Source organism: Anser brachyrhynchus, assembly GCF_964034855.1.
Source record: "Anser brachyrhynchus genome assembly, chromosome: Z".
Lineage (NCBI taxonomy): Eukaryota > Metazoa > Chordata > Aves > Anseriformes > Anatidae > Anser > Anser brachyrhynchus.
Genome location: NC_137697.1, coordinates 74819363 through 74834384, shown reverse-complemented (window position 1 = coordinate 74834384; position 15022 = coordinate 74819363). Strand labels below are relative to the sequence as shown.

The following is a 15022-nucleotide window of genomic DNA, read 5'->3' as shown; positions in this document are numbered from 1 at the left end:
AAAAAAAAAAAAGAGAATTGCAAAGTTGTACAAAGCCAGAGAAAGAAAGAAGAAATGCTATTCAAAGGATGCCAGTGTGCCTCAGTTTGACCTGAGGATTACCATTTGTCTCTCAGCAATTCTCCATGCATTATAACTGAGTTCTGGAAGCCTTGCGGAAGATTGTCCTTCAAAGAAGAAAGCACAAGACATACAGTTCACCATACACTTACACTCTATACTAAATACAGGTTTTAGCTCAGCAAGTGGTATCCACATTTGTGCACCCACCCTATCATTAAATCACTCTACGCTCCCCGTGCAAGCATCAAACCCTTTACCTCCCCTCATTCACTTCTTATCAGAATTGTTCTCAAGAAAATGCTACATTTCAATGCATAGATATGGAAGAAACTTTTTCCTTAAAGAGCACTGTGGCTCTGCTCAGATACGACATTAGGAGGGATAACTCTGTGGTATGTGTTGATAACAAGCAGATAAATTGTGCTCTGTTTCCAGCCAAGTATTCTAGCTCAAGTTCAGAAATGGATTCCTGAACCAAAACACCATTTAGCCCTAGGCGGTGGACCTTATTTATGCTTCAAGGTAATTTTTCTGAGAAATTGCTGAGCACATTTTCAAATGACTAAGCAACTGGATAACTTTCATTATCCCACAAGTTTTGCTCTGCTACTTCACAATTTGCATAATTCTGAACAAATAGTCCTGTGCATGTGATGCTTAAAATCAGAATGACAGATACACTGCAAGCTTTTACACTTGAGGAGGTAGAGTAATGGATTAATAACTCATACAGTTACTTATGAAAATTCACTGAATTTCTCTTTCCATAACTGGAAACTAGAAAAAAATAAAATAAAATGGGCTACTTTGTCCAACATAGTTCCACATTTCATAATTAAGTTGCTCTGTTTTAAAACATTACATTTCAGTTTCTGAAACAAATTTCTGTTGTTGTTATCTTTCTGATTTTAATAACAAACTATTTATGCCTACTCTGCACTTTATTAGTGTATTTTAAACAACTCTCCATAGATTTGGTTACTTGTGCAAGGAATTGGACTGCAGCATTTCTATTTTTATTAAGTTTTTGAATTAAGAGATAACACATTAAAATTTTATGCACATTAAAACACATAACACATTAAAATTTTAAAATAACACATTAAAACTTTCTTCACAGCAGCCTGTATGGTGGTGTGATTTGAATTTGTGGGTAAAATCCTGTTGATTACACAGCAGCGTTTTGGATAATGCTGAACAGTGCCTGAACAGTGCTGAGGCTTCTTCTTTTTCTCTCTCAGCCCTGTCCTCCTCCTCAACTCAGTTCTGCATCTCAATGTGAATGGCTCAACAATGAATAGCTTAATAAAATAGCTATTTTAATATGCCAAAATGAAAAAAAAATATACAGATAGTGTCCCTTCAGATGCTGGGGACCCCATATTCATGTAGCATTGAGTAACCCTAGATGGATTTTCCCAGGGCATGCTGCACCAATCTGCTGTGTGGAGAGGTTCCTCCCCGCTCATGCACCTGGGTGCCTTCTATTTTGCGTAACAAATGAAACCACACATCTCCTCCTGATGGACTGGGATATCCTTTTTGACACCACTCATGCTAACATAAGGGCTTTTGAAGCCTCATGCACAAAGCCCCAGCAGAGCAGACATGGCTGTCCAAAACCACTAACTTTGCCATACGTCTTCTGCAAGGCTCCCAGTACACCTTCAGCAGAGCAGTAGAAAGGAAGCAAGTTCTGGTAAGCAGGTATGTGCTATCTAGAAAAAGAGACCAAACAGAAACTTAAGTAACCAAATGTCAGTGTCATTGGCTTGCCTATGTACACCAAGCCACATAATTATCTAAAATGAAAGCACCAACAGGGAAAATACACAAAGTTCTGGAGAGAACCATGTGATGGGTGAAATGATGGGACCAGCTAACATGGCGTGTTGTTAAGTCACCTTCACTGAGACACTCATGAAGACTATACATCAACTTACAGGATACAGTTTAGCAATTATGAAATCAATCCTGACTTTACATAGGAGAAAAGACTAGAAGAACCACTGGAGGACCCTTTGTTCTCAAATGTTTCACTGAAAACTCATGGAGATTGATTTCAATTGGCATAACACATATTATTCCCTGTTTTTGTTTGTTTGTTTTGTTTTGTTTTGTTTTCCCTGAATGTATTATTATTTGATATTGATGGATTATATGGTTTTATAGGTACATGGATGAAAACAAAACATTGAAATGCATTGGAACAAGGAGAGTTTATTTTTTGATGTCAGCGCACTTTACAATTTTTTGAGAAGCTTGAGAAAAAACAGGAATTTGCATTTTATAGCTATGCAATACTGTAACGAAAAATGTAAATGTAAGGCTGACCACCGTAAGAGGCAGGGCAGCAAGTCCTCTTGCTACATTATCACAAGAAAAAAGGGATTCTTCGTTTTCAGGGTTTCCTGTACCAGCAGGTATTTCATGCCACGCTGACTCTGGGCAAGACCCCAATTCGCTTCCTTGTCAAAGTTCACATTTAACTATGTGAAAAGACCCAGGAAAAGACGAACGACTGTGGTTAGCTTTGTACTATCGTAGAGGTGTAGGCTGTGTTGGCAGCCACACACCCGAACATGGCCTGTTTTCCCTCTTCCCACACATATTCCTCCGGTTAACTTTAACTACTTCTTGTGAGGTTTTATTTCGCTTCTTCTTTCCGTGGCCGTGTCTAGAACACCAGCGGGGCGGCGCATTTTGCGCTGACTGAGCCCACCCACCTCCATCTTCCCGCCCCGCCCCGCCCCGCGGCCGCCATCTTCCCTCCCCGCCCCCCAAGGCCCGGCCGCGAAGGTGGTGGTTGGGGGCCGGTCGGCGACGCCATGTTCTACAGCAGCACGCAGCGGCGGCACTGGACCTTCGGCAGCGAGGAGGAGCTGGCTCGGAGCCGGGCCGAGGCCAACCGCAAGTTCCGCAGCAGGGTGGCGGCGAACGGGAAGGTGCGGGGCGGGCTGGAGGGGGGAAGGTGGCGGCGGGGCCCCGGGCTGTGAGGGGAGAAGGGCGCTCCCCCCCCCCCCCCGCCCCTTATCCCATCCGGCCGTGTCCCCTCACAGGTGCCGCCGAGCGAGTCGTGCCTGCTGGAGCCCCACGAGGAGCTGGCGATCTGCAAGTACTACGAGAAGCGGCTGCTGGATTTCTGCGCCGTCTTTAAGCCCGCCATGCCGCGGTCGGTGGTGGTAAGCAGGCGCCGTGACCCTGTGCTTTGTGGTCCTCGACGCGTCTCGTGTGCCTTGGCATTGCTCGTCTGACTCCTGGGAGCACGAATATCCCTTTATTTTCCACCTCTCCGGTGCTGCACATCGCGTTTCAGGCTGCTTTCTCTCTCCCTTTGTTTTCTGGATAGTGCACCAGTCTCAAAAACAGTAATTTCTCGGCTTCGTTTGTTTCCTGTGGCTGTAATGCTTGCATTGGGTAACACTTTCCTTTCCCCTTCCATCATCAAGGAACAGAAACAAACCCAGAGCTTTTCAATGGTACAATTCATGATACAAATGTTTCAGTTCATTTAAATTGATTTCAATGAGTTAGTGAGACAATAAAACAGCCTTGCTGCTGCAGGGGGAGCTGGAGGGGTCCCAAAGCTGAGGTGTACGGTCCATTTTTTTTTCCAGCACTGGTGTGCATCTGAGCAAAGCGTGCTAGTTCAGGCACCTGTACTGGCTTGGAAAAAAGGACCTCTGAGGTGACTTACCTTGAAGGCAGAAGAGTGCACTAAGGGGGAGGGAGCTGAAGCAGGGACTTAAACTGTGCTCCTTCTGCCAGCTAGTCATTCAGAAGTACCCCCATCAGTCATCTCCCTTTCTGGCCACTGTGGTGAATAACGAAAATAGTATCTTGCTTAAAAATGCATTTACTGTGCATCATTAGGCTGCCACTATATGCTGTATGAAACCTGGCCTTATATTTGAGAATTGTCTGCCTTAAGTCAGTGTGCTGAGTCAGACTTCCCAAGTAACAGGTTTGAAATACCTGATTTCATGCTGGTGGGGTTCAGATCAGTGGGAAATTCAGCGTTGACAGGCTGAGGTACTTACAGACACCCAGAGAAGTGTCACTTTTAAACATGCAGGAAAACTGACTTTCACTGTCTTTTAAATTTCATGTCAATGTCAGATTTTCATGAAGATGCCATCAGCTTTTTGCACAGTCTTCTTACATCTACGTCTAAAAATGGCAGAAAAGATAACCAAACCACAATCTTGTAAGCTTATTACACTTGCAAATGTACTAGATATGGGAGTGTTTAATGGCATGGCATTTGTGCCTGTATTGTGTCCTGTATGCCTGTAGTATATATTCACACTTGTTACTGTTGTGTGATTTTATTTTATTTTTTCTCAATCTATTTTTGCTTCTATACTTTTCCCTCCCCCCCCTTTTCTTTTTTTTTTAATGTAGGGAACAGCTTGCGTGTATTTCAAACGCTTTTACCTCAACAACTCAGTGATGGAGTATCATCCTCGGATAATAATGTGAGTTATCAATACACATTGACTTACCATATTGATTAGACCATCAGAAGTATACTTGGCATTTGTTAAGATATTAAAAAAAAAAAAAAAGAGATTAAATGTATGTGAAGACCTAGTGTGGTCACCTTCTGTTTCTACTTGGAAAAGTTTGTGTTCTAAACATGGTACTTTGAAGATTAAAAAAATAATTCTGCACAGAAGTTCTCATTAAAACATGGATGCTGCAGATATGATTTTTTTTTTTTTTTCCTTTTAACCTTCTCAAGGCTAACATGTGCGTTTTTGGCCTGTAAAGTAGATGAATTTAATGTGTCCAGCGCACAGTTTGTTGGTAACCTTCGAGAAAGCCCTCTTGGACAAGGAAAAGCTCTTGAACAGATACTGGAATATGAACTGTTACTTATTCAGCAGCTGAACTTCCATCTTATCGTGCACAATCCATACAGGCCGTTTGAGGGATTTCTAATTGATTTGAAGGTAATAACATTTTATGTGCTGCGTACTTCATATGCTAATGTTAGACAAATGTCATGGCTTGTTAGAAAAATTAAGTGTGCTCTTAATGATGTTGATTGTAAAATGATAGGTGTTTGAAAGGAGTTTTCTTGTGCTCTTTAAACGTTATTTATTTTGAATAAAATGGCCAGCTACTCATTTGCTTTACAGTACATTATTGAGTTTGGTATTCTGAACTGACGAGTGGAAGATCAGGAACAGCTACTTACTTTCCTGTTTATTTTCTAGACTCGTTATCCAATGCTGGAGAATCCTGAAGTATTGAGGAAAACGGCTGATGACTTTCTCAATCGAGTGGCTCTGACAGATGCATATCTACTCTTCACTCCCTCGCAGATAGCTCTCACTGCTATCCTATCTAGTGCGTCAAGAGCGGGAATTAATATGGAGAGGTAGTGTTTTCATTTCTTTGGAGGGATTTATTTGCTACTTGTATAAAACTTTACTGTAGATGTTCTTGACTAGTAGAAGTATGCATTTACTTGGTAGTTAACTGTCTGCTGCATTAAGTATGTTTCAAAACTAAAGCTGTAGTGCTTTTTTTTCTACTTTTGAAAAGCATGAGCTATGCAGTTAGTTGGTGTCTGGTTTTTATATTCCTTTTGAAATGTTTTTTTGCTTCTTCCAAAGTGACAGCTTTGCCCTAATTAGAGCAGAATAGGGTTTTCAGACTGATCGTGAAGACCAGAGTGAAGAGACTGGAAATGCAGTAGAAAGTGAGGGTATGAAACACCTAAAGAATCACTGAAACAAAAAGTAAGATTTCTAAGAATTTCTAAGATACCTAAGATTTTGGAGTCAAATGGTATTTCTCTGAACTGACGGCTACTAGCTGTGCAGAAACAGTAAGTGCTGCACTTGGTTGGTACAACCATTAGTGTGCACAGAAATGTAATAATAATAAAGTGCTCTTTAAGTAACTCCATTTCTTTTCTGTGGCCTATCCACTTCTGTTTCTAAAGGCATCGTGAAAGGCTTTGGTATCAACGCTGAAAGACAATTTATTAAAGCCATTCTGTTTAAAGAATCTTCCGCAGCGTGGGAGGATGCTCTTCAGGATTCACTGTCTTCTCAAAACAGTGTGCCAGTGTTCAAGTGCTTATTGCAACTTGTCGATCTCATTCCTGAACTTATATTCTGTACTCCATGCACCAAAACTCAGAAAGCTTGGATATAAAAGGAACTAGAATAGTTTGTAGGTAGCATGTCATTCGAGTTATGTGAGCTTTGTCTACTCATAAAAAAAAAAAAAAAATTCTTTGTCACCCATCAGCACCTACAGTTGCAACAACCTTGTCAGTCACTCTTTCACATGCGCTTCAGCTGCTGCACACGAGAGAAGCTGCAGCACAGGTCTTGAGGGCCTGTGAGTAGGGGTCCCTACACTGGCAGGACAGAGTTGGGTTAGAACACAGAGGCTTGAAAATCTGTTGGTCCCAGATGTCAGTGTGTATAAATCAGTCTTCAGGAAGTTACAGTTTCAGGAAAAACAACAGCAACTGGTCTCTGGCAAATAATGGCTACCAGTTAGTCTCCAGTTACGGTGTCAGCAAAGGGCTCTTAAGGTTGTATGAGCAGTGGCACTAAGTGAGCAGCTGCCAGCTTGCAGCAATTAACGGTGGCTGGGGCCTCAGACTGTGAGCTACAACTGACACAGCTGAGTATATCTCTCATAAGTAAGTTTTCTGTTCACACAGACTGATAATATCACACTTTAAGAGTCCTTGGATTTTACATGCAAGTTTTCTTCCCAGCAAGGGATAAACTATTTTTTTTTTGTAGATCTTGACAAGGATTGTTGCTTATGTATCTTGTGGTTTTAACCTGCTGGTGTGCGCATTTTTTTTACCTTTTTTTTTTTTTGTTTTATTTGTTTTAAGATTTGGAAGCATAAATGAGAAAGCAAGTGCTAAAGCTGAAAGTGAGATTAGTCTCTAAACTTTTTGTATTCTTACTCAGAGGTCTTGTACCATGTGTTCAATATTCTGTTTAATAGATTGTTTTCATCTAAATTCACTTAAATCTTAAGTTCCTTTTTTTTTTTAAAACACTGGAATGTGATAAATACCTGTGTAATGGTGTTCCTCGGGTGTGCTGTGTTAATGTTGTTACTAAAAGGAACTTTGAATCTGAGAAACAGAAGAAGAATGCTGGAAGTGAAGGACTTGCTTTTCAGTCACTTTATATCACTTCTGCAACAAAAGTGTTCTTACTAAATCTAATCATAACACTTTAGCAGATGGAAATAGGTGTTTTATTAACTAATGATAGCTGTCACAAGTAATTATGGCACTTTATTTTAGGAAATTATTCTTTCATTTCTCCTTACAGTTACTTATCAGAAAGCCTTATGCTGAAAGAAAACAGAAAACTCTTCGCCAAGTTACTAGGTAGCATGAAATGTAAGTAAACATTGGAAACAAATATTAAAAACTGTCTCTCTGAAGGAAAAAAAAAAAAGTTTTTTCAAATAACAAAAGTTTTAAGCAGAAAAGTTTGCTTCGAATGGTTTTTTTCACCTCAGGGCTTGCATAGGGTACGTAAAATGTTGGCAGTACAATGAACTTCTGACTAGGTATATGCAGGGGGGAGAAAACACTCAGACTTACCTTTGTTATTAAATCAAAATGGTAAAGAGCCTGATGCTTTACAAATCATATATGTTGTACTGATTTTTTTAGTAACTGATTTGTATTCAAAAGTGAGGAATCTGTTTTGGGCACTAGCTAACGTTTTCATGTGAGTTTGGATAACTTCTCTTCAGTCACTATGACTTGAGAGTACAGCTTCTGACAAAAGCTGCACATAACTACTTCTACCGCCAGAGGGTGACTTTTGTAAGCTAAATAAGTGATCTGCCAGCATTTGTACCTCACTTTTACTTTGCAGCTATAAAGGTGTTTCAAAAGATGTTTAGGTTTGCTAGTACAAAAGAACTACATATATAAGAAACAAAACACGAATGCTAGCATGGTTTAGCTGTGACTGTGGGGAGTACGGTACGCTGATCATTATAATAAATGGCAGTCGAGGTATGGAATTTTAAGAAGGCATTCAGTTCTTTAATATTCTAAGCTAGTGCATGCATTTAAAACGGAGAGTGCTAGCATCGAAAAGAAAAAATCCAGTCTGTTGACTAAGCAGACTTTGGTGGTGATTATATCATACAAGTCAGCAGGGTCTACAAATTCAATTTAAATTGAATTTATAAAGTTTGAGGTACTCTTGCCTCTGTCTTATGCTAACAAACCTAGTCGTCAGTTTTCTCTTAGCGAAATGCAGAAGGAGCTCAGGGATCACGTATTCACTTGCAGTTTTGTGGAAGGTAGCATTACCCTAAAGGCAGCTCTTCATAAATGTGGCTGGCAGAAAATTTTGAAGCAGCTGAGGTGCTAAATCTGTAAATGGTTTGTTTTGCATAGAACTGGTGGTAGAGAAGGTCTTCTTTCTTGTAGGGTACTTGTAAATTTAATTTGCATTCGTACAAGACAGAAACCAATTTTTTAAGACTAAGGAACAATGCTGAATACAAAAAATATCCATCTATTTTGAAAGTTGCTGGCAGAGTAATGTGAACTCTGTAATTGCCTTGATGAAAACCAGAAAATGTGGTGCTGGCAACTTATTTCATTGTAGTTCTTTGTGCTGAACTTCTGCTGTTCATTGATGCTATGTAGAATTAATCCTCTGTTTTTACAATGGTAGTCAAGCCTCGTGAATGTAATCTTGGATACTCCAAAGTTAGTGTGCTGCATGCGATGGGAAGTTTTGTAAGCAAATGGTTTGGGAGTTGGAGAAGGTCAGAACTTGGAACATCTAATGGTTTGACAAATAAAAGTAAGGATTTTAGTTATGAAGCTTTCTGTTAAGTTGGTAAAACTTGCAGTGTCTTGAAGTCTGTTTGGAAAATAGATGTGATGTTTTCAAAACCTAGCAGAGATGTGAGGGAAAGGAGATAACTGTTGGCTCAAACCTAAATAAAAGGGATAAGCAGTAACAGGAGAGCCATACTACTGATTGATACTGACCTTGTGTAATTCACAGGGTGGAGCAGAAATTACTTAGTTTGCTTAGAGCTGTGTTGTTGTCACTGTAGGCATGAAAAATTTTATAAAGAAATATGAACTGCCAAGGCCTGAAGAGGTTGCTGCTCTAAAACAGAAATTAGAGAAGTGTCACAGTCCGGAGTTTTCACTTAATACCAACCTGTAAGTAGATACTACTCTGTAATTTGTTAAATTTCAATCTTTTCTAATGCTATGGAAACACTGACTGATCTGTGAGTGAATGAAGATGAAAGCATGTCAATGCAAACATAAAGGTGTCTGTTCGAAGCCTTGGTTCTCAAGTTCACGCAGTTCTTCTGTAACACCTAGATGTTGTTCCTCTGTGCTGATTTGCACAGCAGGCCCCAACAATGGTTATTTTGTAACACGGAAGTGGAATCCTGAGTGGCTTCTAAATCTAACCACTTGATCTCATCTCATGAGACTCATGGGCTTCAAAAAACATGATTAAAGCAGATTGTGTAAAGGGTTGATGCTTTCTTAAGAATTGTGTGAGTGGTGAAGGACTTGCTAATTCTTTCTGCCCTTTCAGTTTAGTACGTATTGTGAACTTGTAGTAAGCTGTCAGTTGGGACTTGGTGGTTTTTTATATTACACGTTTTCTCATGATATAATCTTAAATACTGTAGTCAAATAAGGAGACTGACTCTGGAAAAAAATAACTAAACCTACTTTTTTTTTCTGGATGGCGGTTAGGAAGAAGAGGAAAGGTTGTGACGATGGTGACTATAACGCAAAAAAGCCTAAAATGGATGAGGTCGGTAAATGTATGGTACAAATACTTGCTTTTCAACTCTAACGGTTGATGAAAATGACACAGCCACTGACAAACTTCTGCCTCTGATATTCTTCCACATATTGCTCGGAGTGTTTTTCAACTCATTTTTAAAAATGAGCCAGAGTTACTACAGGCCTGCATTTGGGAGTGTTTTTAAATACTCATATTTTCTGTGGGGAGTGGGAAGAACTTGCAGACCATCCTTCCTGCTCTTCCTTGTGCTTTTGGAAGTCTCTTGACAAACTATAGTACGACATGAAGCTTAGTACTTCGACTCCACTGTCTGAAACTCTGCGATATCTCTGAGGGAAAACAGCTTTTAAACTGACCTGGAATACTGTGATGAAAGTCCTGGTTTTAGAAGGCCAGGAACTGAAATCCTAACTGTACAGGCAGAAATTCACTGCTCAGGATTCAGCGAAAGTAATATGATGAAAAATGCATTAGGCTGGCATTTCCACGTAAGCTTTAGGTAGTGTTTTTCAGCCGGCCAGTTGTTTGTGAAATTGTTTTCATTTACTTTCGCTTCTTGAACAAGGCGGAAGTAGCCGGTTTGCTAGCACGACTTGCAAACAGTGCAGATGAGTAGCTTGTACCTCAGGTTGTGAGCCCAAGTATAAATACGGTGGGGACGGTAACTTAACAAATGAAAACAGGAGTAGAGTAATCCTTCATGATCTAATCTGAACACCTTTCATAATTTTCAGTTGTAATATTGTCTGGAAATTGTAGACAGTACTGCTACATTCAGCTTTGTAAGGAACCCTTTTTAATGGAACTTTTATTGATACCGAAGACCTTGTACATACAGAGAGTGATCTGTCAATCTTACCATAAAATGCAGGGGGGTTTTTTGTGTTTTTTGTTTTTTTTTTTTAATAGCAAGACTAGTTGAATTGGGTTGGCAGTGTGCCCTCTGTGCAAAGAAAGCTAACAGTATTCTTGGCTGCAGCAGACAAAGTATCACCAGCAGGTCAGGAGAGGTGATTCTTCCCCTCCAGTCTGCAGCACTCATGGGGCTGGCTGTGCCTGGAGTCGTGTGTCCAGCTCAGGGTCCACCACTACACGAGGACATGCTGGAAGAAGCCCAACAGGGGGACACCGAGATGATCAAGGGACAGGAGGAGAGGCTGAGAGAGCTGGGACTGCTCGGCCTGGAGAAGGGAGGGCTCAGGGGGATCTCATGTGTCCATAAATACCTGGAGGGAGGGTGCTGTGAAGACATTGCCAGGACTGAAGGCAGCGGGCACAAACTGGAACACGTGCGGCTCCTCCTGAGCACCAGGCAGCACTTCTGTGCTGTGCGGGTGGCTGAGCACTGGCACAGGCTGCCCAGAGGCTGTGGGGTCTCCTCCTGGGGGATCTTCAAAAATCACCTGGACGTGGGCCTGGGCACCCTGCTCTGGGTAGCCCTGCTGGAGCAGGGGTGGGACCAGATGAGCTCCTGAGGGCCCTGCCAGCCTCAGCCATTCTGTGATTCTGTGAATTACATGAATGATCACAGTGGATTCTAGTTAGTCATTACAGCACCAACATGAAACACAATCTTACTATGTTAAAACCGTTAAATTGTAGAATGGTTTCAGTTGGAAGGGCCCTTAAAGATCATATAGTTTTACCTTACTTGGCCAATGAAACGTGGAACCTCAACCACATTTTATGGTAACTCTTTTAATGCTGTAAAACTTTTATGTCCTCTGGCTGATAGTCTTTAAGGAACATACAGTAACTGGCAACTCTGTTAAATTGTCATTTTCATGACTTTTTCACGTTCTTGCAAAGTGACTTAGAAAATAGTCTCCACAGCTTATTTGGAACTTACTCCCCACTAACTCCCCAGTTTAATTTGAAGGGATCTTACTTTAGCTTACTTTAGTTATGCTGATTACCTGTGTTTTGAGGCAGTTTTGATTTGCGGGGTTTCTTATGGAGTAATTTATATTGACAATACTTTTTCCAAAGGAATATACTTGATTGGATAAATTGGCATAGTGTGCAGCATTTCATGATCCCTTCTTAAACAGACCTAACAGATCTTGAAACTTTAAATACTGATGTATCTGAACTGCCAAGGGTTTGTACTTTTTCATTTGCGAGTAATTACCACGTGCAGGCACATACTTGAAATAGCCAGGACACAAAGGAAAAAGTAATCTTTTCAAAGTCTCTTGTATGCGCATACTTTTCAAATCTTGAGGTTTCAGTAATGTCCAGCCAGCTGATACTGTATTTATAGCTGTAAGCAATTAGGCTATAATAGACAAATGCACATTCCATAAAGATTTTTTCCCCTCAATTATTAGTTTATAACTGAAGTTAATACCAATGCTGAAGCCATGAGTGGTACGGTGAGCCCATCAATTTGCAATGACAGAAGAAATACACAGGCTACTGATTGACCATTGATGACTCAACTGCAAAAGTAATGAAGCCATAAAGAGGGCAAGTTATTAGTAAAAGGCTGCAGGATGAGCTCCCGTGGAAATCTCTGAAAAGGTGCTTGTAATAAACAAGGATGAGCTAAACCTCAAACAGGCAGTGAAAACGGGCTGCTGAAATGACCTTCGTGACTCTGAGGTTGGGAATGGATAACTAGCTTTAACACTAAAGGGCTTAGTCACCACTAGTTAACGTATTTCTTAGTCTGTAGTCTGTTCATGTAACAGTGCTGTTATGTGCTAAATCCTGGTCGTAAAAAATCTAAGGGTTTTTGTTTTTCTCCTTCTTTGATAAGCATTAGAGCATGCTTACAGAAACAAGTTGGGGGTCTATCTCTTGAGGCTTTTAGTTGTGTTTTCTGGGATAAGGCAGCACAAGCTGAAAACAAAATCTTTCCTCTGATGTGTTTATGTGACTGAGTCATCTCTGGTTTCAGCATCCCTGCAGAAGATAGCACAGTGGGTGGGTGTAAAGGGAAAGTGACAATAGTTTTAATGAACTCAGGAATCACAGTTTAAATGGAGTCTTACAGTAAAATAGGGGAAACATCTTAAACTGTCCTCACACATAGCACCATGGGAAGTTTGAGCAGAAATCTGAGATCATTGGTAGTTGTCAGGAAATAAAATAGCCTTTCATCTTTTTCACCAACTGTTATCTATAGTCTTAGGTCAAGCACATCATGACAATCTGGGAGGGAGCCTAATGAACAGGCTTCTGTGTAGGATTTGCATGAATTTGTATTCAGCTTTTACGCGTTGACTGACATTCTTACTGGTTGTCAGAAGTAGAACAGTCCCTGGCTCGTGTATTTTTTCCACCAGTCCTGGCAGAAATACATGGATTTCAAGTAAGGTGGACAGACAAACTAAGTTTTAAAATCACTTTAAAGTTACTGTTTACATCTTTTACTGATAGTAGGCACCATCTAAGAGATCAAAGTGAAGTTATTTGTATTACTTGAACTCTCTTCAGCTGGCCTATGTAAAGGATGTTACCCTGATACCATGTGCAGCAGTACCAGCTGGTCCATGTTCCTGCAAAGCTTACCCTCCGGCCGCGCTGCTGAAGGCGTTGCTTTTTTCCTTCCCTTAGGAAGAATGGACGGATGATGAGCTTGTGGATTTGATGTAACCCTGAGGATGGAATCCTACCACTGCAGCATCCGCTATCCTGTGACGTGTAAACCTGTCTGCCAAAGGTTTATGAAGCCTGTAGCAATGAGGTATTTGTTCTGTTGCTATTTTATATCTTTGCAATAAAGCATTTTATACTGTTCACTTGTAATTAATTGTAGCTCTTTTATAAAACCCTCATTCATTTAAGGTCAAACATCAGTAAGAAATGCTCACTTAGAGAAATCTGTCAGGCCCACAAGCATGACAAAGTGACGTTAAGAAATGCGCTGCAGCATGGCATTAGCTGAAGTCAAACCTGGTATTTAGCAAAGTCGTTAAATATAAGCAGAAAGCAAATCTGATAATTGATCCTTTAAGTGCTTTAGAGCAAAACATGCATGCCTTCTTCCCAAGTTTGTTACTGACCCTGTTGAAAGAATATAACCTTGCCCCTAACATTTTCTGTATTTGAGATGAGTTTCTCAAATGTACTGAGAGGCTTCAGCAACCGCTTTACAGTATGGAAAGTAATATTCACAACTTTGTGACTTACTTGTTACTGTATTTCCTGTTCCTGCAGCCATGATTTCAGATTAGTGGCTGTGATAAACCTACCAGAGGGCATCAGAGGAGAACAATTTAAAATCTACCTAACTACTTACATAGCTTCTAAATGTAGGGCAAGCTCTATTTCCTTTTCATACATTGTTTTAGAACACACAATTTTAGTATATGTTCACCTAAAATGCAGCTTTAGGAACTTTTACTAGGCTGTATTAAAAGCATTGGTTCTACCTACTAAGTTCACTTACTAGTATAATATAAATATACTACTTGTGGCACTTGAGAGCTCTTTTTACAGCAGAAGGTGGGCACCTACCTTCCAGAAACAACTGGCCCAACTGGAGTGCAATGGCAAGCCTAAAGACATGTAAGTAAGGATGTACTAGAGTACATCAAAGCCCCAAAGATAAAGTCCATACAAATTAGAGTGAAAGTAAATGCAAAATGCCGTCGAATAGACAGGAGATACTGCGTGATGTTGCAACAGCTCTGTTCATGCTGCACAAGAGTTATTTATGTGGTATCTCATACATCTTGCCAGTGAATCTCAGCATCCTTTCATTCTTTACCAGATCACTCCCAAGAATTGTCGTGAATGGGGATGCAGAATCTCCCCCCCCAATCAACTGCGTATTTTAAGTTAAAATTCTGATACCGTTAACAGCCATTTCCTTGGCTCATGAGAGAGCAGCCCAAATTAAGTTTTTTTCCCTCCCCTCTCCTTCTTATTCAACCTCTTAGCTTCGGTCTGTTAGACTGCATTTAGACATGGTAATGCTGTTCTGGGGACTTAGGCTTAAAACCAAAGTGACACTGCACAAACACTTCAAAGGACATCATTCATATATGCAGACACTAGGAAAAAAATCTCCACAGCAACCAAAGTTAGCAAGTTTCCATAATGTTGAGCTGTAGCTTGATTTATTTTAAAAACTTAACTTTCCATGTATAAAAATAAGATTCATGGTAGACTTACAGTACACAAAAGACCAACCAATA

General features: G+C 40.4%; 1 protein-coding gene across 1 annotated transcript; it reads left to right on the top strand.

Moving 5' to 3' along the window:
* Window positions 1-2823: 2823 nt before the first annotated feature.
* CCNH (cyclin H) lies at window positions 2824-13628 on the top strand. Its single transcript, XM_080574212.1, has 9 exons — window positions 2824-3008; window positions 3123-3245; window positions 4468-4541; window positions 4808-5018; window positions 5286-5449; window positions 7389-7459; window positions 9154-9265; window positions 9821-9881; window positions 13437-13628. The coding sequence occupies exons 1-9, from the start codon at window positions 2892-2894 to the stop codon at window positions 13473-13475; spliced, it is 972 nt and encodes a 323-aa protein (XP_080430338.1). The 5' UTR covers window positions 2824-2891; the 3' UTR covers window positions 13476-13628.
* The last annotated feature ends 1394 nt before the right edge of the window (window positions 13629-15022 follow it).

Bases quoted from the DNA above. Each gene is read 5' to 3' on its own strand.
- CCNH (XM_080574212.1), top strand. From the start codon at position 2,892: ATGTTCTACAGCAGCACGCAGCGGCGGCACTGGACCTTCGGCAGCGAG. The intron at 3,009-3,122 runs GTGCGGGGCGGG...GTCCCCTCACAG, and splicing joins GGGTGGCGGCGAACGGGAAG to GTGCCGCCGAGCGAGTCGTG. The intron at 3,246-4,467 runs GTAAGCAGGCGC...TTTTTAATGTAG, and splicing joins CCATGCCGCGGTCGGTGGTG to GGAACAGCTTGCGTGTATTT.